General features: G+C 39.8%; 1 protein-coding gene across 1 annotated transcript in view; it reads right to left on the minus strand.

The window, feature by feature from the left end:
- Nucleotides 1–10,116: 10,116 nt before the first annotated feature.
- mtnr1bb (melatonin receptor 1Bb) overlaps nucleotides 10,117–25,707 on the minus strand; it is a 56,684-nt gene continuing 41,093 nt past the window's right edge. Inside the window, exons 2-4 of the mRNA XM_085289119.1 lie at nucleotides 19,083–19,201; nucleotides 18,627–18,971; nucleotides 10,117–17,398 (exon numbers count right to left, since the gene is read on the minus strand). Of these exons, the coding sequence (XP_085145245.1) occupies nucleotides 16,976–17,398; nucleotides 18,627–18,971; nucleotides 19,083–19,201 (887 nt within the window). The 3' untranslated portion in view covers nucleotides 10,117–16,975. The remainder of the gene's footprint in view (nucleotides 17,399–18,626; nucleotides 18,972–19,082; nucleotides 19,202–25,707) is intronic.

A 25,707-nucleotide genomic window follows, 5' to 3' on the forward strand; every position in this document is an offset into this window, starting at 1 on the left:
AAAGTTCTAGAAATAGTTCTGGCGGAAGGCCATCCAGTCCAGGTGATTTACCTTTGTTAAGGTCTTTCAGCGCTCTATGCAGCTCATCTAGAGTTAATGGGGCCTCTAGCTCATCCTGATCTGCTTGTGGAATATGAGGTAGATCCAGATTCTCGAGAAAGTTATTACAGATAGTATCCTTAAAATTGATATCTGATTTATACAGATTTACAAAAAATGACGAGAAAGTGGTGTTAATGGACTGGGGATTTGTCGTAATTTTACCGTTTGCAGCTGTTATAGCTGGAATATGTGCCCTTGTTTCACATTCTTTAAGCATAAGTGCCAACAAATGACTAGGACGCTCTGATTCAAAATAGTACTTCTGTCTAGTTCTATGCAAGATGAATTCTGCTTTGGACAAGGTTATTGCATCATATTCTTCTTTTAGTGAAGCTAGGAGTGTAGACTGATCGTCTGACCGGCTTAGTTTTTGCAGATTCTGTAAAGATTCCACCTGATTTTCTAGATTGGACACCTGAGCACGTTTTGTTTTTGCCAACATGGAGGAGAATGAGATGGAAAAGCCACGAATGAAACATTTTGTAGTCTCCCATAAGACTTGTGGGTCGATATCCTCATTAGCGTTGATATCCAAAAAATCCTTCAGCTGGAGCTTAAGCAGGCTGAGAAAGGTAGAGTTTGTTAATAGGGACGTATTAAAGCGCCACCTGGGGGCCCTATTCTTTAAATTGGGCAGATCGACAGAGCATAACAAAGCTGAATGATCCGATATCAAGATTGGCTGAATAGAAATAGATGTATCACCTGAAACTAAGGAAGGACTAACAAAAACGTAGTCTATCCTAGAGAATGTCTTATGTCTATTAGAAAAGAATGTATAATCCCTAATGTCGAAATTCTGCATCCGCCAAAGGTCGATGAGATTAAGATCTTTTATAAGTGTATTCAACAGAGAAGATGAGAGATTAGCTACTGCATCTGGATGAGATTTATCTAAAACGGGGTTGACGACAGCATTGAAGTCTCCACCCAACACTATGGAATAATCATTGTATTCTAATAGTGTATTGGCAATATAAGTAAAAAAGTCCCTGTCTGGCTCATTTGGACAGTATACAGATACGAATACCAGTTTATGGTTTAAGATACTGCCACTTACAAGTGCCAGCCGGCCGTTTTCATCACTCGTGCTATACCTGGTAGTAAGGTCGAATTTTCTCTTCAGCAAGATACAGACACCCTTGGTTTTATTTGGGGCAGAGGACGAAGCTAGTAGTTTGTAGTGTTTGTTTTGAAAACGTGCCACATCACCTTGTTTCAGATGTGTTTCTTGGATTAAAGCAATGTCAGCGTTTTTACGGTATAGGTACTCAAGGACACGTGTCCGCTTAATAGCGGAGTTAAGACCATTAACGTTAAGTGACAGAATAATCAATGGTAGCATCGGTACGGCAAGTGTCCAAGAATGGTCCCAATGTGAAGATAGCAAGAGAGGAGCGTCAGTGTGTAGTAAAATACAAGGCCACCATACCCCTGCCAGGTACTGCAATGTTTCACTAATGCTACTGGAATTATAACTTTGCATAGAGATATGTCTGCAAGGGAGGGGAAAGGGGAGGAAAAAACTATATACAAAAACTGGTGCAGACCGCACAGAGCTCCCTCCATAGGTCTGCTAAAACACAAACTTCTGATTGATTCGTAACCGGTCCTTCCACTCCAACACAAAAAACTTGAGGGTCAGACGTGCACACATAGTCAACGGAAATTAAGTGGGTAAGTATATCCCACACCCTCCCGACTGAGTGAAATTATCTTATTTAGCGAGAAGAAAAAAAAAAAAAAAAAAAAAAAAAAGAATATAAAATATGAATATTTGCAACAAAAACAAAATAAAATAATACAAATGTATCTTATATACGTACAGTAACAACAGCCAGCAAATATGTGACCATGATAAGCTCAAAGAAAAGTAAAATAAATAGTTAAAAAAAATAAATAAATAAAAAAAAAATACATATATATAAATATATACAGACATGCACATACACATGCATATACATATATACACACATACACATATACATACATACACATGCATACATACACAAAATAAGATAAGATAAAATACAATAAAATAAATAATAAAAAAAATAAAAAATAAAAAAAAAAAGGTACCCCCGGTAGGGGCGAAGCAAGTCGCTAAATTAAATGTAACCAACCTTAACCCATGGAAGTGATCCTGCCGTCAACCTAGTTGAGGCCTGCTGCAACTAAAACAGGTCAACTAACCGGCGTTCAGTCATTCATGTCCACTAAGTTGCCTTCTCCTGCATGCTGATTGCCAGCGTCGTTGGCCGCGCTGTTTAGATCGGGAGGAAAAGCGGGGGCCCCATCAACACACTGCGGCGTTGCAGGATTCAGCTTTCGCGGCAGGGAGTTAATGAAATCTTCTGCCAGTTGAGGGGATTCGAATGCCATCTTCTTACCACCGTGCTCTATCTTCATCACGGCGGGGTAAATGAGGAATGGTTCCAGGCCCATAGCCGTAGCCTTCTTCATGACAGGAGAGAAACTCTTCCTCTTTGCTGTTGTAGTCGGACTGAAGTCAGGGAAGAAAAGAAGAGTGGTGTTGGTGGCATGCTTCACTGGGTATGCTTTGCGTGCCCCTTTGAGAATTGCCGATCTGTCCTGCCACCGTAATAATCTGAAGATTAGGGTGCGAGGCTTCTTGGTATTAGTATCGCGGCCGTCGTACACCCGATGCGCTCGTTCGATGTCGATGTCGCGCCCCTCCAACGACGGAATCCACTTGGGGAGATTAGCCTTAATGTAGCCAACTGTATCCGAGCCCTCCAGCATTTCAGGTAAGCCAACAAGCCTGATGTTATTCCTGCGACCCCTGTCCTCCAGATCTGTAAGCTTTGTCGTGAGAAGGTCGAGTTGTTTCTTCAGATCGATAACCGATCGCCTGTCCTCACGCGCGGCGGCTTGCACTGAGTCCACTCGGTCTTGAGTGCGTTTAGCCATCGCAGCTACCCTCTCGATTTCCCCGCTAACATTATTTACCACTTCATTGGTCTTTTGAAGGTCTGTGCGTAAGTCGCGCAGAGCAGGAATCAAGATAGAGTCCATAGCTTCCCTGACTGCCGAGGCAACCACTGAATCGAGGGACTTTTGTTGTTCCTGAAGTGCTAGCTTCACACCGTTAGCAATAGCCTCGTCGAGGTCTTCCTTAGTGACGGAGGAATCTTTAAACTTTTTCTTTAAGGGAGACTGAGCAATCTCCCTTTTCCGTGAGTCTCTGGTTGAAGAGGTGTCCATAGTGGGATCGGCGTCGAGATAACTAATTTATATGACAGGATAGTGATAAACAGTGACAATGTGTGCAGAGCTAAAAACTACGCTGGCATTCCTGCCGACGGGTCACGTGATCTCCAATTGTTGTTCTTCAGCAGTACAAGAGGAGCATGCTTTGGCAATAGGACACATGCTGTAATCTGGCTAGAGCAATTCAGACTCAGTAGCTTTTGAGGCATTTTTCTGTTGGCCATGCTTTTGAATGAAATCTTGCTCCAAGAAAATATTTAAACAATAGCTGTTAAGACTTGCAAAGTCAGCAGGCAAGGATTATCAGAGTAAGTCATTTCTGCATAGGACAGTTTCACAGCAATTAACATCATTGGATGCTGTTGTAGATAAAAATCACATCTCTTTATTATTACAGGTCTCTGGAGCAAATGTTTCTGCTTAATGTTCATATTCACAAAAAAGCTCTATGTATATATGTTTTATTCATTATGAAACACTATGCCCTTTTCCATTAATATATGAATGTGGATTGTCATATGCCTCATATATGAATTTGTCATTGAATGTAATCATATCATGCTTGATTGGATGAGATTCTGGGTGGGTGTATTGGAGTCTGCTTTGGAGGGGTTCTTTTTGTATATGTCAAAATCATCTTTTTCTGTAGCTGCTTCTGGTCCTCTTCCATTTCTTTTGTCAGCGGTGTACCGCAGGGTTCTGTGTACCGCAGGGTTCATTATTGTTTTTCCGTGTTTTTGCTTCTTCCTCAGTTTTGTATCACCACTATGCAGATGGAATAAAACTCTAGGTCCTCTTGCCACGTCAGTGTCACAATCTGGTAGAAGGAACTCAAGTGCAGAGCGGTAGGCGTCTCCAAAAAACAGGGGCCTGGAAGGAGGGCACAACGGGCTGGAGAGCACTGGCTTGACCTGAGACACATGAAAGACATTGTGAATGCGCATGTTGCGCGGCAGTTTGAGGCGGACAGACACAGGGTTCACAATGGTGTCGATGGGGAAGGGGCCAATAAACGGAGGAGACAGCTTTTTAGACTCAGTCCGTAGTGGCACAAAGCCGGAACACGTGAGAGGTGAGGAGCCGGGCCGTCTCCAAGGCAGAGGGGAGCTTCGGGAGGGCGACAAAGTGTGCAGCTTTAGAGAAACGATCAATAATGGTAAGTATAGTGGTGTTACCTGCAGAGGGCGGCAGACCCGTGATGAAGTCCAAAGAAAGTGGGACCATGGTTGGGTTGGTGTAGGGAGAGGCTGCAGAAGACCCGGTGGAGGGTGGTTCGAAGACTTGTTCCGGGCGGAGGTCGAACGGGCTGACACATACTCCTTGGCATCCTTAGCCATAGCGGGCCACCAGAAGTAGCGTCGGAGGAAGGATAAGGTGCGAAGGACCCCAGGATGGCATGAAAAACGGGCGGTGTGAGCCCACTGGAGAACCTGAGAGCGGACGGCTGAAGGAACGAAGAGGCTTCCAGGATCCGGTTCGGTCTCCTGTGGTCGCCTGTAGGTGATAGTGAAGTCAAAACGAGCAAAAAACAGTGCCCACTTGGCACCCGGGATTTGAGACGTCTAGCCGAGCGCAGGTACTCCAGATTCTTGTAATCCATCCAGACGATGAATGATTGTGCTGCTCCCTCCAACCAATGTCTCCACTCCTCCAGGGCCAGCTTGACGGCCAGAAGCTCCCGGTCCCCAATGTCATAGTTACATTCTGCTGGAGAGAGACAGTGGTGAATCTCTCCTTGAGCAGGGCGAAGGCTCGCTGAGCGGCAGGATCCCACTGGAAGGGGACTTTGGGAGAGGTGAGTTTAGTAAGAGGGAGAGCGATCCTGCTGAAATCGCGAATGAACCGTCTGTAAAAGTTAGCGAATCCCAAAAAAACGTTGCAATTGGCAGCGATCAGGAGGAGTAGGCCATTCCACCACTGCCCGCACCTTCTACGGATCAGTCCCCCTTCTCGATGTTGCGGCACAAAAAACTACTGAAGTCACGTGAAAGTCACACTTCTCCCCCTTCACAAAGAGCCGGTTTTCCAGGAGGCGTAGCAGGACCTGCCGTACGTGGACTTGGTGCTCCTCGAGAACCTTAGAAAAGATCAGGATGTCATCTAAGTACACAAACACACAACGGTTAACAAAATCACGAAGGACATCATTAACCATCGCCTGAAACACTGCGGGGGCGTTGGTCAGCCCAAACGGCATCACAAGATACTCAAAGTGTCCCTGATGCGTATTGAACGCGGTCTTCCACTCATCCCCCTCTCTGATGAGGTCCGGGGTGTCGGACGATGAGGCCGTGGGCGGAACGGGTGAAGCCGCAGCCCGGAGGCAGTTCATGTGGCAGTTCACGCTCCAACCCAGTATGTCACCTTTCTCCCAGTCAATATGTGGGTTGTGGAGAACAAGCCAGGGGTGACCCAGAACCAGCGGAGTGAGAGGAGCTTTAAATGAAAAAACAACAACAAATCCTTTCTGTGTGACTGCCTGAGAGGGATAATGAAAGGAATTCAGAAACATGAGTGATGTCGTGCAGGCGCTGACCTGATGAACGCAGAGAGGGCGTGACAGAGGCTCCAAGGCGATGTTTAGTTTGCCGGCGAGCGAGGTGTCAATAAAGTTCTGCTCAGCCCCAGAGTCAATGAGCACAGAGAGAGAGTGAAAAACAGTCTGATAGCGTAGTTTAGCCAGTAAGAGAAGTCTGGGGAGAGGGCTTTCACTCGACAGATCGCCCACCAGCACCCTCTCGATCACTGGTGCCAGTGTCGGGCAGGAAGAGACAGAGTGGCCTTTACGGCTGCAATAAACGCACTCACCGGCAGCAAGGCGGTGCTGGTGCTCTGCGGGCGACAGCTGTGAGCGCCCAAGCTGCATGGGTTCTTCCTCATTCCGGGTGTCGGCGTCATGCGGCCCACGGGCTGCAGTAGAGGTCCCACAAAAATTCAGCGGTTCATGCCCCGAACGTGTGCGTGCACTCCCGTGTGCGCGCACTTGGTCGTCCATCCAAATACACAGAGCCAAAAGCGCATCTAGGGAGGAAGGTAGTTCACGAAGCATCAGTTCATTCTGTATTTCCTCATTAACGTTAGTAAGTAACGCACTCTTAAGGGCCTCTTCTCCCCATTCCGTCTGTTTGGCCAAAGTAGAAAAATCAATAGAAAAATCAGCCATGCTTCGTTTACCTTGTTTGAGCGCAAGCAAGCGCTGGCCGGCGGTGGCAGTTATGGCCTTTCTGTCAAACACACCTTTAAACTTAACAAGAAAGTCAGTAAAAGTGATGACCGGATCTGCTTAAAGCACAGCTTGTGCCCAGGTCAGAGCACGATCTTGGAGTAACTGGACAATATAAGCAATTTCGCACCATCAATAGAAAAGGCTTGTGGTTGCTGGCGAAACTGAAGGGCACATTGAGTAAGGTAACCAGCGCATTTATCAATTTCTCCAGTGAAAGCTTTTGGTGTAGGAAGAAATCTGTCATAGTGAACAGGTGAGGGAGCAGGTGGTGTGGCACTTACTGCTGGAGCTAGCGCCTCCTGCGGAGGAGCGGCGACAGGTGGAGCTGTCGGTAGCGGTGTTAACCGGGCCACGGCCTGAGTGAGGTTTGCAAGCTCTGCTCGAAGGTGAACAAACATTTGCTCATGACGCTCCAGCAGCGCGGCCAAAGTGGCGAGGGTGGGGTTTGAGATCGTCGAATCTGCTGAGTCCATTTCCATGGCTGGATGATTCTGTCACAATCTGGTAGTAGGAACTCAAGCGCAGAGCGGTAGGCGTCTTCAAAAACAGTTTATTTACAGCACCAGTGCACAATATATATACAGTGAAGGGGAATCCAAACTCCAGGGAATCACAGGGAAGCTCTCTCACACTCACTCACGTCTTCTTGCCCAAACTCACACACGTTCACACGACTGGGGGGGGGGGGGGGGGGGGGTGTCACAGGTACGGGGAGGAAAGTCTGTCGCAGAAGAGAGGGAAGTCACACACAAATCACAAATCACAGGCTCACAAGAGCTGGGAGAAACACTAACGTCTCTAGTACAATCATCCAGCGACGAGAGGATCTGTGTTCCAGCCTCAAATAGTGCTCCTGGGTGATGACCGCTGATTGTTGACAGGTGTGTGGGCCAAGGGCGGGAGCCCACAGTGAGCTCCGCCCAGGCAGAGAGGGAGAGGGAGAGGGAGAGGGAGAGAGAGAGGGAGAGAGAAAACCAAAAAAACACATGTAGCCTTGTGGGGCCGGCCGGGCAGGCACGGAGACCATGACAGTCAGTCTTATTAGGAACCTTGAGGTGATTTTGACCCAGCCTTTACTTTGCATGCTCATGTTAAATCTCACACTTTGTTTATTAAATATTGCCAAGATAAATTCCATTGTGTCACACTCTGTTTTGGAAATTGTTATTCGTGCCTTTTCATTCATTCTTCACTTGTGTTAACAGAGCTTCCTTGGAATGACTGCAGGTTGTTCATAATGGCTCTGTCTGGCTTGTGGCTAATTCTTCAAAGTAATTAGCTGTCACACCATTGTTAATTCAGTTGCACTGACGCTGTTATCTGTTTTGAAAAGGAAACTTTGTTTTTAGCATTTTGTTATGAAGCACGTTGTAATATGGCAGCTATGTGAATACAGTCCCAATGCAGTGGTGTAATATGAAACATGAAGGCTTAGCTTAGAATATTTGATTTTGAGTAATCCTCATATGACCTGACTAAAAAGCTTAAACAAGCTGGGAAAAAAAATATCATACTTTCACCTTAAAATGATAAAAAAAGAAGACTAATCTGAAGTGATGTGCAGCAGGTTCTTTTAAGGTCAAGGTTTCCCTTAAGGTGCTAACACATCACAGAAAATAATACTGTTTTCAAGACATTAAAGTCCGTTTCATCAGTGTATATAAATGTATTATTACAGATCATGAAAAACCACGAGTGCTTTGAAGTTTCCTTTTTTAAAACCTGCTGAGTTCTTCTCAACAGGAGAGTATCTGGCATGCTGTTTCTGTCTTAAATGTGAAAGGGTCCTTGTGTTAAAAGGGCACACAGGTTTAGAGCACATGTTTTCTAAATCTCAGAATTGTGGCATTTTGCTCCCTTTTTACTCCACATATATGTGTTGCCAGTACAAAAGATTTCCCAAGAAACCCTCTTCAATTAAAAGTAAATCAAGCGATCTACATAAAGCTCCGGCCACACAGTATTTACCTCATATTTGCATACCTAATCTGTGATGATGATATGTAATTTCAGAAAACAGTGCTCTCTAATTTCATTTCATTTTAAACCTTAGGAGTTTTAAAATGAAATGAAATTGCATATTGTTGTTTCTGACTAAAATGAATACATGGATTAATCTAATGCATGGATTATCTTTGTTAATCCATGCATTAGATGCAATCAAAGTCCCCCTTTACACATTAAATGTTAATCAGAATTACTGAAGGCAATTGCATTCAGTGAGTTGAGCTTTGGTCTACAGCAGGCAGAGACGTCAGCTTTAAATATGACTTTAAAGTCTTTGCTGATCTTTTAAACTTTTGATATTCACTGTAGCCACTTAACAACAAATACTGAGGAGGATATATCTTTTCTGAGCTGAGCAGGGTGGTAATAATTACAGTAAAGGGGAACACAATAATTACACTTGTCATATTAATCACATTGATATAAAACCAGCCTACCTAATCAGTAGGTTGCTGTTATAAAGGGCCAAGTTTCTGTCTGTAGAGTATTATATACACTTAAGTTTCACCTAGTTAAGTTTTGAAATCTCATCACATCATATCCCCAGAAATTGTCATGTTGAATTTACAAAGTATTTCATGTGGAGAGAGTGTTTTATGAGGTGATATTACATGCTGTGTAGCTTCTATTGGAGCAGCTGATTTGTCTTTTTCCACTAATATCCCATTATAGTAGTGATGTGTGCACTGCGTTTGATAATGAGAGTGAGTAGACTACCATCTGGATATCAGCGCCTGCAATTATTCATCATGAGCAAGGAGAAGTTTCTCTAAACCACACCCTCATTTCTTAATCGTAATCTTTGCCTCCGGTGCTGAATCACCTCCAGCTACTCATCCCACGGTCTGTTGCAATCTAATCCGCTTTGACTTGACTAACAGCCACCCTTTTAGACAGTTCTTTCCACTTATATTTACTCTGCACAGCTATGTAAAAAAATATGTGTTTATTCTATTAAAGTGATTTAATTGAGAGCTCAAGAATCTAAATATAGGTTTGATAAATGGACTTAACTCTTAATTGCCCCTTGGAGATAAATAAAGTCTTTCTGATTCTGATTAAGTATACATTTTTTAATGTTTTTATCTCTCTGTGGCAATGTGAAGCAACTTTGCAGTCCCCCAAATTTAGATCTTCACCTTTCCCAGTCTAACATTCAGTGCGAGTGCAAAGCGGCATAGTCTAATGGCAGGGAGTTCAGGGAGTTCAAAAGTATGCACCACAAGCTGGCAAAAGCTTTCCAGCCCCAGGTCAGTCATAATTCTAAACCTTAGGAGAGTAAGAGGGTGTCTCATAAAAAGAAAAATGACCCTTAAAAAGTTCATAATCACACATCTACACAGAGATGAGTCATTTTTTAGTCAATTCAGGCTTTTAAGAAACCTTTTTAGCTGCATGCTGAAATATTATATGGAACAAGAGGCAACTTTTGTTGTGATTTGGTGCTATATAAATAAAATAAAATTGAATTGAATTGAACAAAGTGCTGGGAAGCACTTTTCTAAAATATGCCGATTTAAAAAAAATAAATAACAACACATCAATGACTAAATCCAACAAAGCATGATATATGAATTTTATTTTCCATAACATTGTGTTTTAGGAGAATTGTACATATAATTCATGGGTTGTTTTTTTTTTCTTTTTACACACAGTTCATTTTAAGCAGACTCAGTATCACAACATTGTCTTTTTTTTTTTTCCTTTTTCTTTTTTTTTTGTGATGAAATTTTAAATTTCGTTACATTCCACAGATTTCCCTTTGGTTACTCAGACTCAGACCTCTGGGCATCCTGCCCCCATTTGTGAATTCATGCCAATTAGTGTCAGTCATAAATAACATCAGACAAGCATGCACATTCACACAGCCTCTGGAACAGAAAACATTTATCATGACACAAGTAGTCAAGTGGCTACACACCTGAAATGTAACATAGCAACTGTCCTGCTTAATCTGGTGGCGTTTCACACCAAAAAAAAGTAATAAAGCATTTTAAAAAAAATTCACAAAAGCCATTTAGGACATTAAGATACACAGTCAGTTGCCACATTTAAATAGTTACAAACGGTTTATAAATTCTCCATCTTTTGCAGCACCTGGTCAGCATGAGCACAACTTCTTTTGTAAGACTGAAAAGATTTAGATGATTGAGTTCATCACTGCAGGCAGCAGACAAACGAAAAGTGTCTAATGAGCTGCAGACGATTAAGTGGCCACTGAGCGTAAAAGTTAATCAGTTGAAAAGCACTTGTGCTTTGCAAATATTTAATTATTGTTGTCGTAGTCACAGTTGTAAATGACACATATAGGGTTTCTTATATGTAAACAGTACAAAAGGTGCATACACAAGGTTTTTTCTCTCTCCCTTTCTGTGGTTTGATTTTTTTATGTCCTTTACAGGATACTGTAAGTGCATTCAGTTATGTTCCCAAGGCCTATCATTTTATTTTCCTCTTCGAGAAAGTGCTTTGCTTGTAATTTGAGCAGTCTTTCATCCTTTTCGGCTGGTGTTGTCATGCTCTTAAATAATCTATTAGTGACACACAGACACGCACTCACACACATGCAAAACCGAATGCTGTGAAATTTGTGCAGATCAAAATAAAAGACAGGAACAGTGACATCTCAGGGTTAACGTGTTCATCATGTGCCAATATCCCTCAATCAATAAAAACTTTATATGAGGCATAATGTGTCATGTAGGCTTGTAGCTCAGATTTCGTGGATACCTTTTTTAATATTTGCTTGCCAGCCTGCTGCACAGCAGTCATTAAAAGGCTATGAAGGCTTAACGAGTAACGGCTTTAATAAGTGTATTCACCATATGAGTGTTTCTCTCTGATTCATTTAATTTTATGAAAATTAGACTTCATCAAGTTATAATTTGGGAATATCTTGTGATCTGTGTAGTAGCCTGTAATTTGGAAACCCATCTGTTGAAAGATGTAAAGCGAATGAATGATGAATGTGTTTACACTGCCAAATGGGTATTCGCTTTTTCAAATGCAAACTGGCACCTGGGCTCACGCTACAGATCACAATGTGGAAATGATCATTTAAAATGATTAGGACATTCCTCTTTTACTAGAAAGTCAATAGTGCGTTAATATTGCGTACAGTATTTGGGGAAGGTGTGAGAGAGACTCCAACACCATACTGACAGACAGACAGTGTGTGTCATCTCAAGCCGAAAATAGCTTTTTCAATTCCAAAGTTGTGTGACTCAGAATTTAAAATGTTGTTTTGATTCATCTACAATTACACGTAGCACAATCGCACTGATAACTTCTGCTGGAACGCACCAATTTATCCCTTTGCTGCAGCATCTCACCTGGTGCAAACACAGTCCAGCATGGTGATCAAAAAGTAGGATGCCTTTAACCCTTGTATGGTGTTCGGGTCTGTGAGACCCGTTTTCAGTTTTTCTCAAAAGAAAAGTTTAACAATTAATTATTTTTTCAACCTGAAATTCATTGGCTTTGGCTTATTTTCTGTGAAGAACATAAATCTGAACAAATTTTCGATGACCGCATACTGTACCTCCCCCCACGCATTTACATTACATACAAGGTGTTCGGGTCCACTGGACCCAGGTCTAATAAAAGTGTTGAAAGTGTAGGTCCTGTGTTCCCACACTCTGTCCTCCTCCTTTCTGGTGCTGCTGATAGTGATTTCCTCCCCTCCTGCTCTCGCACAAAGTTGCAACATTGTTGAAAATTCAACTATCAACACCGTCTGCTCTGACATTCCCGCACATTTTACCCTCTTTCTTGAGGGATCCAAATTTTATTTTCTCATACCCTGTCCCACCTGCAAATTAGGGGCATAATACTATAAATAAGACTTTGCCAGTGTGGTTCTTTATCACAACTGATCAAGATGGCAAAAGATTATCTGCTGCGAGGGCCATGCAATTGATTTTGGAAGAGAGAGGGGCTTCGGATGATGATGTTGACAAAGAGGTTTCAGAATATTTCACATTTCTGAAAATTCAGAGTCTGACAGTGACTTTGAAGAAGAGGATGAGGTTGAGCACCATTTAGTAACAAAACGAAGACGAGTACCCCATCAGCAGCCAGCTCTAGGACCAGAACAAGCCCACCAGACAGCAAGTGTAGAAACATGGATGTCAGTAACTGGTGAAATTGAATGGTCTTCTTGCCCAAGAAATGAGCCACCCTACAGAGCTGTTACTGTGATAAGCCAGGGCCAACACGGCTGACAGTTACTCATGTGCAGGACATCAAGTCTTCATTTGAGCTTTTCATCCCAGATTCCATCCAGAAAATTATTCTGGTCTGGTTTGCAGACCGATACCGATACGTAATATCGGATCGGTCCATCTCTAGTTTGCAGTAATCTAGAATGAAGGTGTGTTTTTGGAGAGAGGTGGAAGGAGATGGACCAAATTGATCTACAGGCCTACTTTGGGGTTCTTATCCTTGCAGGAGTTTTCAGGTCCAAAGGGGAATCCACAGAATCTTGTGGGATGCAGAAACCGGCACGAACCTTTCCGTGCATCAATGTCTCTGGAAAACTTCAACAAAATTTCCAGGATTATCCGTTTTGATAACCGAGATGACAGACCAGCTCAACGGCAGAGAGACAAGCTAGCTGCCATCAGGACAGTGTGGGATAAGTGGGTGCACCACCTCCCCTGTTTTACAACCCTGGGCCTAATGTCACCATTGATGAGCAGCTGATGTCATTTAGTTGTGAAACATGTTGCTTCACGTGTAAATGTGTTGTGTCTTTCCACTCACTCCACTTGATTATAACTGATTTATTTTTTTATAACATTTTATAAAAAAAAAACAAAAAACGAGAAGCACATTAATTCATAAATGTGATCTAACAAAGGTAAAGGGAAAAAATTAACCATGTTTGCTGTTCATATGGCTTGTAATTGGGATGAAGTAAACATCTGTTGAGTAATTTAACATAAAATTGTTTGATAGAGTTAATTTGGAAAGCCAAAACTCTAGCGGGTCCACCAGACCCATGAACACTGGCTGAGTAACAAAAATATGAACACCACACAAGGGTTAATATAAGGACCTCTAGGAATAGCTGTGCATTCAAGATAGTTATCTGTTACCATGCCAATGTAAAAACTCATCTTACAATTTACATGATTTAAGAGGATTGATGAATCACCTTGCTGCCATGTGGTAAAGCCCGATGAGAAACTGCAGTATGGTGGCTGGTTTTAAAAGTAAAGCTGGTGAGGGTGTGCTGTAGGTGATGGAAAACAGCATTTTAATTACAGCAAACCATTAATTTATCAAGGAATGTGTAATATTTGGTGGCATGGAGAAATAGGCCCACACTGCGAGCGCAGGGAACATAAATGAACAAAGCTACATAATTTTGCCCTAGTGTATACAAGACAAAGACACAAAGGAAAAAAAAAAAAAAAGATAACACTTGTTCTTGTGTTTCAGCAATTTAGTCTCCTGCCTGAGGTCTGCATATGAACTTATGTGCAATGCTGCAGAGAAAACTTTCTATAGACAGCTGTCCTGAATACATAAGAAGAAGCAGTATGGAGGCAAACCAGGTTTGCTGAAGGGGTTCATTATTAATAGACACTATGGCACTTGCCGTATAATATTTAAAAGTTTGACACGATTGTATTAACTATAAGGCAGTAGTTTTAAATTGAAGAAAAAACAAAAAGAAAAACTTTAGGGACTGAAGGTATTCTAAAAATGTCCCCCAGCAACATCATGATAAAGTGTATGTGCACATAACCCCCTTCACCTACATCCATTTCTTTGGTTTGAACTGAAGTCTTTAGCTCCCTCCAAGTGCATCTAAAACACTCTCCAGATTAGTTTTCTCTGTCAATACCAGCATCGCCTTTCTAGTTGTTGTTTTTACAACTTTCTCTTCCCTCCAGTGACCTGGGCACCACTTCTGCTTCCCTGATGGGGAAGTGACCTTCCCAATTCCTCTGTTCCCAAAGAAGCCGCACAGTCCCTCCATATGTTTTCCTTTCAAACACAAAATAATAAACCACTACTATTCTTCCCCGCCTTCCCTTTTCTGCACCACATATTTCAGTGTTTGCTTTGAAATATTCCCTCTCTGTCTGTTAGGTTTACACTTCTGTCTTTGTGGTATAACTTTGAGCTCGGCATCTGTGAGCGTCTGGCTTTGCACACGTCAGCCTGTATAGGAACACATGAATGTGCACCAACAGTGCATTTAAATGTCAGAGAAAAGCAGAAAAACAAATCTGTTACATTTTAATGCACATCTTATTTCACCATTCTTAGAATTTTTTAGTGATGCAATGTTCGTGTCAGTTACCTTAGAGGTTGTTTTAGATGCACTATAATGGGGTTAATGGGAAGAGATGATAAAAGTAATCCAATAATATAGTTATTATATGGGGTTGTTGAGTTTCAAATATACATAAAAAACACATTTTAATACATCTCTGATAACATCATAGCACAGGTAAAAACAACACTAACACTAATTTACAAAATATCCCTTTGAAATGTCTTCGGACTCCCTCGTAAGGTAGCTAATGAACTGCAAATGTTTTGGACAACAAAACATATCACAAGAAAAATGTTCAGTAGGCACCCTGAGATGGGAAAACGGATATGAACAGAACTTACTCGGACATCTACGATGTATAAAACACTGTTTACTGATAAGAGGCAATGAGTGTCATCCTCCTGTCAAATTTAATACAAGCAAGTGACCCGCTCCTTACATTTCACTAATGTACTCTCATTGCTTCTCTTTGTTTTACTTTCCACAATGAAAGCATCGACGTGTATCCATGGTGAATTCAGCTTTTTTTTTTAAATAAAAAATTATCACGAACAGCATTAATAAACAAAGATACTAAATTACCTATTAAATGAAAAGCTAAAGCTTTGCATAAGTATTTCAGCATAAATAAACATATCACCACTACATCGTACTGCACAGCATATGATGTAGGAGGCAGAGGAACCTGAGCCCAGTCTAAACTGCTTGCTGCATTCGCAGGGCTTTAGCAGTGAAAGGAGAACAGCTTCATGAACTTGTTGTGTGTCTCAGTCTTTTTGTTATTATGCGGTCTAGAGAGCAGCAGTGCGGCAAATCAGAAATATACCATGACATCTTCTTGAAATATGGACGTGCTAAGGTTAGGAACTAGCTGAGTTAACTTAATACTGTTTTCAGATGCAACTTATGTTGGAGAACTTGGATTGGAGCGCACAGTGTGTTTTGAATTGCATAGGAAAGTGTCCACAGGGAACTGTCCATTTGCTGCACTTGGATATTTGATGAAACTGAATAAGTTATTGCATTACACTTTTATTTCTGTAGATTCAGATGGATTTAATGCTGTGTGTACTGAGTTTCTACCTTAGCAAAAGTACAAAAGGTTCACTATAACATAATACCTGTAGTATCAAAACGGATTATGATGCAAAATGACCATTTCTGGTCACCTTATGTAATTTTTTTAAATAAGTTTTATTTCACATTTATAGAACTTATAGAAATTTCTCTAATTTACAAGTATATGTTTGGGTCTTTTCTTCGGTATTACAAGAAGCCTAGATAGCCATATCACACCAACTATAGCAGATATGAAGCATAGCTTATTTGTTGAGTGACTGATTGGTTGAGCAGCATCAGCAGACACACAGGTATCCTCCACAAGCTACATCATGTGCACTAAAATAAAACAGATATGTCAACTAGCACATATTACATGGTTTGATGCTAGTTTTTCTCTCAACTTGTTTTGTGCCATCCATCACCTGAATTAATTTGTCATGTTTATTACTAAGATTTTGTTTCCTGTTGTTCGCAGTGCAAGAAGGTCAAACCAGGCAGTATTAAGTATTATGCTACTGCAGCATTTAGGCTTAGCACTTTCACCATATAAAACTCTATCAAACTGATATTATACTGTATATTATCAACAGTGAGACATCATTTCCTCTTGTACTAATCTGACGTTCAGGTGAGGCGAGTTTTACGATTTGAGGCTTCTGAAGTTACTAAAGACAAGTGTGTGGTTACCATTGCCACCCAGTTTGGTGAATTATGTCTTAAAGTCTACAGCAGCAGACATTAAAGGATATCACATTTTAGTAATGTGTCATTCAGATTGTTAGAGTAATAACAACATGAAACTGCAATACATGGCTTAGCTGTCAGATATAATCTCTAAAGGGTTTGCTCCATTGACGCAAATCACAGTTATTAAAACCTATCACTGGTAAAAACTCTGAGTTTAAATGATAGAATTCTTCATATCTTGATAAACTACAAGAAAACAAAGCCATGTCTTTCAGTTTCATTCATTACTTAATACTCTTTAGCTGCACAACTACCTGGATGTAACACAAAACAGGAATTAGCATTTAATAGGCTCATGAATTCAGACTTCATTCTTTGTTTGTGCGATCTCTGACTGACTCGTTGTTATTGAGCGGCGGAGGTGGCGATTGCTTGCTCCTCATGCTCCTTCCGTCCGTGACGGCTCGTGAAGTCTCCGTCACGAAGAGCCGAGTCACCCAGACGGAGGTGACAATGCGTTTGTACTCATTCCTGAAATTTCGGTTCAGTAAGCCATAGATTATGGCGTTCAGACAGCTGTTGAAGTAGGCCATAAAGTAGCTGACTACAAAAAGCCACTCAGGGATACGAGGAGCCACGCGGGACGGATCAATCGCCACCGCCAAGCCAATCAGGTTAAGTGGAGCCCAGCAAATGGCAAACAACACAAATACCACAAACATGGTGATGAAATTCCGCAAGTCACTCGGTCTCAGGCGAGGGCTTTCTTCTGTCTTCACTTTACGACGCACCTGGACATGAAGAAAACATATTGGACATAATTGTAAATGATGTGAATGAAAAATTCTTTGCTGAGAATGCATTTTTATGAAGTGAGCTTTTTGAAGTGCAGACTTCCAGCTTTTATTCAAAGGGCTGTAACAAAAATATTGCATTAACAGATTAGTATTTACAGCCAATTTTATACAAGGTACCCCATTTTCAGAGGCTCAAAAGTAACTGGACAAACTAACATGATCTTAAAAGGAAGGATTATTTTTATTGCTCTATTGGGCTGAGATCAGGTGACCGACTTGGCCACTTAGAATATGCAATTTCTTTGCCAGACATCTCTATACCATACTGTGGTATGTTTCAGGTCATGAGCGCTTCCTTTCCTTCTCAATAGTATACATCTTATTATTATTCTGGCACAAGTTAACCTTTCTATGCAGATGTTTTGTGGCCGTCTAATCTAGCATTCTTGTTCTGGAGTGTAATAAGTAGTTTGCATTTTGCTGTAAACCCTCCGTATTTACATTTATGACAGTGTATTTTGATCACGGTTTGGAAGTGCTGCATCAAACTCTTTCTTGAGTCGGTTAGATATTATGAAGTTCTTCAATCATTCTATTTAAGTATGTGTCACATTGTTGATTTTTAACTGGTTTATTTATTTATTTTTATTTTTATTTATTTATTTATTTTTTGGGGGGGGGGACTACAAAAATGGCTATGATTCATAAATAGTTGATGCAGTCCTTTTGTTAAACTATTTTGAATTCAAGCTGAAGGTCACATTTCAATCATATTTTGACTGTTTGATTTAAAGTCTAATGCAGTGGTTTACAGCAACAAAATTACAAAAATTTCGGCGCAGTATTTTTATTGACTGTACATTCACTAACCCACACAGAAACACAAATACGCACTAACCTTGTTTTTTGTAGCTTTAATTAAAAAAAAAAAAATTGCTCTAATCATTAATTGAAATTTAAATGTCAACCAAGGATTTTATGGACTGTGATGAGTCTTTCAGTACATGAAACTATTTATAATGTACACTCAGCAAGTAATGGGTCAATTATCCAGGGTTTAAACATAAAATCATCACATTTTTCTATTCTACTCTTGGTGTTTCTGTATTATTTACAGCTGGTATTGTATTTACTGGTTTTGTTGGTGGTATTGCTTTGTTCTAAAAGCTTTAATATAATTTTTGAGACTGTAAATATTAATGTAGAGAGCCTGGAAACTCACCTGAATAACAAGTACCCAAATGCGTAAATAACAAAAGGTAACCACAGCAATGGGAACCAGAAAGTGAACCACCACTACTGCCACTGTGTAGGAACTGCTGACATTCTGGGCGAAGGTGCAGGAGTAAACTCGCGGGTCATAACGCAGGGAACCAACGAAGAAATTCGGGACAATGGCCACTACGGTGAGCAGCCAAATTAAGGCAACAAACATCAAAGTGTTGCGATAGCTGTATAGCCGACTGTATGCGAATGAGTGGCAGATATAGCAGTATCTGTTCACCGCAATTCCAGTGATGTTGAAAATGGAACCGATGACACTGAGCCCCATAAGGAAACCACTGACCTGAACAGAAAGAAAGAGAGTGAAGTGTTTTTGTCAGACTGTGCTGGGAGTATGCTTATTGCTGCTGTAGTGGTGGTAAACTGAAACAAGCTGAAAGCTCTGTGGTCTTACCATGCATTGTGTGTTTCCCAGAGCCCATCCATCATGGAAAAGAGCGTAGAGAACCAGAGGGTAGGGGTAGAAGGCTACCACAAGGTCAGCAAATGCCAGACTCACCACAAACACATTACCTGTAGAGGAAGATATAAGGAGACGCTGTCATTTCTATGATATACATTTGCAGAAATGTGCTCTCCGATCATGTGTTGACTCGCATCACAAACACCATAACTATTTTAATAATGGAGTTTTGTCTTGCACTGAACATTGTCCACCTTGACCAGTTACTGACTACTACATGGGATGCACTTTTCAGTGAACTAGGACCCTATCTCAGCAGGTCCAGCATGGTGTGCTTGTTGGCTGTGAAGACAGAGATTACAAACGGTTTCTACCCTCTGCCCACAGCTGATTGCCTCATCCCAGACAAAGTTTTATCACAAATGGCAGAGTCACTGTTTTGACAGAGTAGAAGGGCAGGAGTGTGGACACAGCTCTTGGGGCATCCAAGTCTTTTTTTGGCTTTTTTCTGGCTAGTCCCCTGCCCAATTCAAAGAATGGTACGGTCGCTATATCTCAATGATATAGCTACAGCCAGATTGGCGTCTCAGAATAGGTTGTGTGATTAATTCTAAGTCAAATATCTTTTGCTTGAAACAAAACATAAACAAACAAAAAGGAGAAAATGGCAACGATGAGAAAAATTGAAGAAGATTTGGAGGAGATGAAGGAGGAGGAGGTCTGGCGGAGATGAGCCCCCGGTGGAGGAGCAACAAACATTAGACCATCAGGTAGTGGAGTTTTTTGCGAATAAAAAACTTCCCCTGCATAGCAACAACATCGCGGCGTGTTATACCCTCCCCAGAAAGAATGCCAGCGCACCTCCAGCAATAGTAGTAAAATTTGTGAATCGAAAACACAAAATTGAGCTACTGAGGCAGTCTAGACAACTGAAAGGGAGTGGACATCTCACAAAAAAGAACGCCGATATTGCCAGACAAGCCCGTATCATGCGTAAAGAAAAAAAAATCCAAGCAACATGGACAAGAAATTGCAAAGTGATGATAAAGCTCAACGGAACACCAGAAGAAGCCAAGGTTGTAATGATCAGGGATCTTCATGATTTGGACAACTACGGGGGATGATTACACTGTTGCAGTCGGACGGCAGAAGGTCTGTTATGATGTGTTTGCTAACAACTAGCCGAACGTATTCAATAAAAGACACTATTTCCAACTGTCAGAGGGGGAAAATGGCAAGGTATGAGACAGTAGACTGGAAGAGTATTAGTGTGAAGCTGCAGGTGGATATGGAACTGGGATTGATTATGCGTTGTGAAATACATGTTATGTCATAAGGATTACAGACATTTAAAGAATACCCAATCACAATGACTGAAGATTCGGATTACAAATTACATGATTTTGAAAATAATATAGATCCAGAAAGGAATGTGCTTAATGCAATTAATGTTACATGCGAGTATTATGAGAATCGATTTAGGGATAATGTTGACTTGGGTAATACATTTTCATCAATTCATTTCAACTGTAGAAGCCTCTATAAAAGTTTTGTTCTGATCAGTGATTTTTTGAATAATCTGAAAGGCAAGTTTAAAGTGATAGCACTATCAGAAACATGGGTAGATGAGGAACGGGGTTGGGACTTTCACATTGATGGGTATGAATTATATCATATAAATAGATCTAATAAGAAGGCAGGAGGTTTGGCACTTTTTGTTGATAGTGATTTGAAATGTAAACATGTTGAATATATGTCTGTGGAGTGTGTGACAGTAGAAATAGAAATGGAAAGAAAGAGTAATATAATTGTTACTTGTATGTATAGGAGGCCTGGGACACTGATAGAAACATTCACAGATGTAGTAGAAGATTTATTGAGCAAGGTAAAGGGAAATAAGACATTCTGTATTTGCAGGGATTATAATATTGTTTTTTTTTTAATGTCCAATCATAAGACATCATCAGATTGAGTTATTATTTGGAAGAGGGTTCTACCCTCTGATTACTAAACCTAGTAGAATAACTGAAGAGTCAGCTACTTCAATTGATCACATTTTCATTAATTGCTTGGAAAGCAACATTATAAGTGGTCTTGTCATAAATGACATAAGTGATCATTTACCTATTTTTGTTACTTTAGATTATAAAATGACACGAAAGGAGGAAGTGTGTGCGGACAGATATATAAGAATTAGAAATGATGATGCAATAAATGAGTTCAGGCAAGATCTTATGAAAGAAGATTGGAATGAGGTTTATGTAAATGACGTCAATGCTGCATACGAGACATTCTTAAATACTTATCTGGTTTTGTATGAAAATCACTGTCCACTGGTATTATATAAGCAAAAGAAAAAGAAAACTACTGGTAAACCATGGATAACAAAAGGATTAGAAAATGCATGTAAAAAGAAAAATAAACTGTATAGAGATTATATAAAACTTAGAACAAAGCCTGCTGAAATGAAATATAACGTTTATAAAAAATAAGTTAGTATTGATGATCAGAAAGGCTAAGAAAGAGTATTATAATAAATTATTTTACAAAAACAAAAATAATGTTAAGGGTACGCGAAATATCTTAAAAACATATTGGGTAATAAATATACATCTTTAAATTTACCTTTAATAAGAAAAATAAGGTCATAAGTGATATGAATTAAGTGGTAAATTAATTTAATTCTTTTTTGTAAATATTTGGCCTAACCTGGCAAACGTAATTAGAAAACAGGATGATTCAGAATGGAGTGACGAATGGAAAGGAGATAGCAGAGTGGTACAGTCTATGTTTTTAGGGGAAATCACTGAAAAAGAAATCATAGCTATTGTAGCAAAATCTAAAAACAAGACATCGAGAGACTGTGATGGGTTAGATATGGTCATCGGAAAAAAGACTTTGGATTGTATAATCAAACCTCTCTGTTAAATTTTTAATCTCTCATTTTATACGGGTGTATTTCCTGACCGAATGAAAGTGGCAAAAGTTACTCCCCTTTATAAATCAGGAGACAGTCATAGTTTTAATAATTATAGACCAGTATCATTGCTATCACAGTTTTCTAAAGTGCTTGAAAAACTCTTTGCACAAAGATTTGATAGTTTCATTGAAAAACATCAACTGTTAAGCGAAAGTCAGTACGGATTTCGACGGAACAGATCAACAGCAATAGGATTAGTGAATACTATTGAAGACATTTCATCAGCAGCACATAATAATAAATATTCTATAGGGGTATTCATTGATTGAAAAAAGCTTTTGACACTCTGCAACACTCCATGATGATTTCTAAGTTAAGTACTTATGGTGTGAGAGGAATAGTATTGAACTGGTTAAGCAGTTATTTAGATAATAGGTTTCAGTATGTACAGTGTTTAGGCAATTCATCTGATAGAATGAAAACAGAATGTGGGGTCCCTCAAGGTTCTGTTTTAGGACCAAAACTTTTTAATTTATTTATAAATGACATTTGTGATGTGTCAAAAATGTTACATTTTGTTTTGTTTGCAGACGATACAAATTTTTATTGTTCCGGAGAAAACTTGAAAGAATTGGTTAAAATTATGGTTACTGAAATGAAAAAAATAAAAAAATGGTTTGATGTAAATAAGTTATCGCTGAAAGTTTATGATATTCGGAAACTGTGTAAAGGAGGAAAAGTATTAATTGAAAGAGTGACAGAATTCTGTTTTCTGGGTGTAATAGTGGATGACAAGTTAACATGGAAACCTCATATTGAACATAAAAAAAAAAATTGCTAAAAGTATTTATATCCTGGGTAATGTAAGATATATATTAGATTACAAGACAATGAGAATAATATATTTTTCATTGTTTCTACCCTATCTGAGTTATTGTGTTGAAGTATGGGGGAATACATACTTGACTAATATGAAACTATTATATTTATTACAGAAGAGAGCGCTTCGAATTATGCATAATGTTAAATATAGAGAACACACTAATAGTTTGTTTATAAAATCGAAATTATTAAAACTAGAAGATATAGTGAAATTACAGACATTAATTATTATGTTTAGTGCAAAAAATAAAACACTACCTCTTAAGTTACAAAGTTTATTTGTATTGTGTTCAGAAAATGGGGACGGCAGAAGGAAGTTTTATTTTAAGCATCGGTTTGCTCAAACCACACAAAGGCAAATGTGTCCAACAGTCATAGGCATAAGAAACTGGAATTCTCTCAATGATCATCTTAAGTGTTGTATAAATGTTTCTCAATTTAAAATCTGCTATAAGAATAAAATGATAAACCAGTATGAAGAAGTTGAAAATAATAGAATTTAATTGTAGAAAAAATGATCCTTTTAGTTTGATATTTAGTGGTATTGCTCATTGTTGAGTATATTGTTCTGTTGGTTTTGTTTTGTTATGTGCAGAATATTCTCAGAGTGTAATTTTGGTTGCCTACTTGTATTGTCACAGATAAGGGGCAGGTGTCAATAAGAATTTATTCTTCTTACTGCTCCTTTTCATGCATGGAAAGTGTTACTTTAATTGAAAGGAAGGTTGTGTATGGGAAATGAATTACTGCTGTACCATGTGTGAAGCAAAATAAATAAATGAAATGAAATGATGCACAAGAAAAAGACAATGCATTGATGTTACCCCAGCTGCTGATTTGAATTGTTTTCATCCATGTTTTTAGCTGGAAAGTTGTTGGGACATTCTTTGGCAGAAATATCTGCAAACAGATGTGAAACTGAATCTCAGCCCATGCGTGCAATCAGATCTAAATTAAATGTTAAAATAGTCTCTAAATCTGTAGTGGATTTGCAATTCAGAGCAGGGAATGTGTCAACACAGGCCCCTTTCAGTTGGAGGTCTTTTTACACGTAATTTTTTTGCTACGCTTTTAGAGTTGTGCCACGGTAGATTTGCAAACACCTGTGGCGATTTGCAAATGTGTGCTGAGATATTTTTTTTCTCTTTTTTAAATCAGGGTTTTGTTTGCCCTGAGCTCAGACTCACAGGCTCCCGCTGTCAGACGGTGTACTGCTCTGCCTGCACATATCTAATCTAAAATGCAGTTCATTCCATACTATTCTCCATTTTGCGCTAAGCTTTAGGTATTGTTGATTATACTAAGTCTCCATGTTCATGTATGCATGTTAAGTTGGGATTAGTTCTCTCAACAGAATCCTCACTCCTGGATTCTTTAACAGCTCACTTAAAGTGCAGAGTTGTTTCATGCAAGCTCAACTTAATAACCATTTTCCATGAATAATCATCAGTTATACAAAAAGTGGGAACCAAAGACACTAGTAGGTGCATTACTTGGAGATGTTGTACTTATTTCAAAGACGTTTGCCCCCCAAAAAGAAACGAAAACAACACAAATGTCCAGATAAACATGGCAGAGCTTCACCAGGTCTTACTGTCTTTCACCTTCTACTTTTCATATTTTTGGCTCGCCCAGTATTTCATCTGCTGACACCTACAGAGGTGATTTGAAAGACAACTTTTGTGCTCATGAGGTGAAACAACTACTGATCATTCCCATTCCTTGTCAGTGGTGATGACAAAGGACAAAGGCCTCTTGCGTGGCAAATTCGCAGACATATCTCAAAGGGATTGTGGGAGCTTACTGTGTCTCATATAACTGTCAAACCATGTCAAAAGTACACGATGCACAACACACCAGAAATGTATTTCTAGCTAAACCATGTACACATGGATTCTTTTGTGCGCTCCCATGTGGCTTCGGTGTGTGTCCATCAGCCCAGCGCTGTCACTGTGCACTTCAACTGACAAGGAGAAATAAGTTATTCAGCTTGGATGGACATCAATTATTTTGATATTCCAGTTATATCCCAACCAGCCCCGTGTGACCAGATTGTCACAGATGGCTTATAGACTTCAAATGTAAATGTCAATGATGAACACCACTTTTCTAAACATGCAGGGGATGTTTTCTTGCACAAAATGTCATCATCTTATAATTGAGATCACTTACCAGTGTTCCAGTCTGGGGTTGTTTTTATATTTGGACTTTAAATCGATTTTATATTACTTGAAAGATTAGCTGCAAATTAATATTAGTTTTAATTCAAGGAGTGCACAACAGAAACACAGATTGTTATACACTGATTTTCACCAGGGAATTCCACAGTCACTGTAATCATTTCAGTCATTTAACACGATTAACACTTGTAACTGTTGTGTGTGCTGTGCGTATGTGACAGCATACATCAGTCACGAACCACAAATATAAGAAAAATGTCTATGGACAGCAAGATTTTTGTGGCAAATGCAGCATGACATCTTCAATTATGGACTGATAAGATTTTGTAATCTAATACTGTTCATTTCTTCTAGTGGATATAAATATAAATTGGATGTGCATATGTGTGACTCTTTTGTACAGTTCCCCAATGTTCTGACAAAGCACAAATTATCTGTGGATAGATTAATGTTCATTACTGACAGGTGTGTTTGTATAGGCGCGCATTTCCCACATTAACAGTTAAATTAGGCACTGCAGAGTGATGCATAGAGCATGGATAAGCATGCACACAGAGATTTACACTGATCAGGTCCAACATTAAAATCACTGACAGGTGAAATGAATACCATTTATCATTTCATTACTATGCAA

Source organism: Mchenga conophoros, linkage group LG10 (assembly GCF_057382185.1).
Source record: "Mchenga conophoros isolate Kocher_MC1m ecotype Shallow Benthic linkage group LG10, M_conophoros_male_GT1.1, whole genome shotgun sequence".
Lineage (NCBI taxonomy): Eukaryota > Metazoa > Chordata > Actinopteri > Cichliformes > Cichlidae > Mchenga > Mchenga conophoros.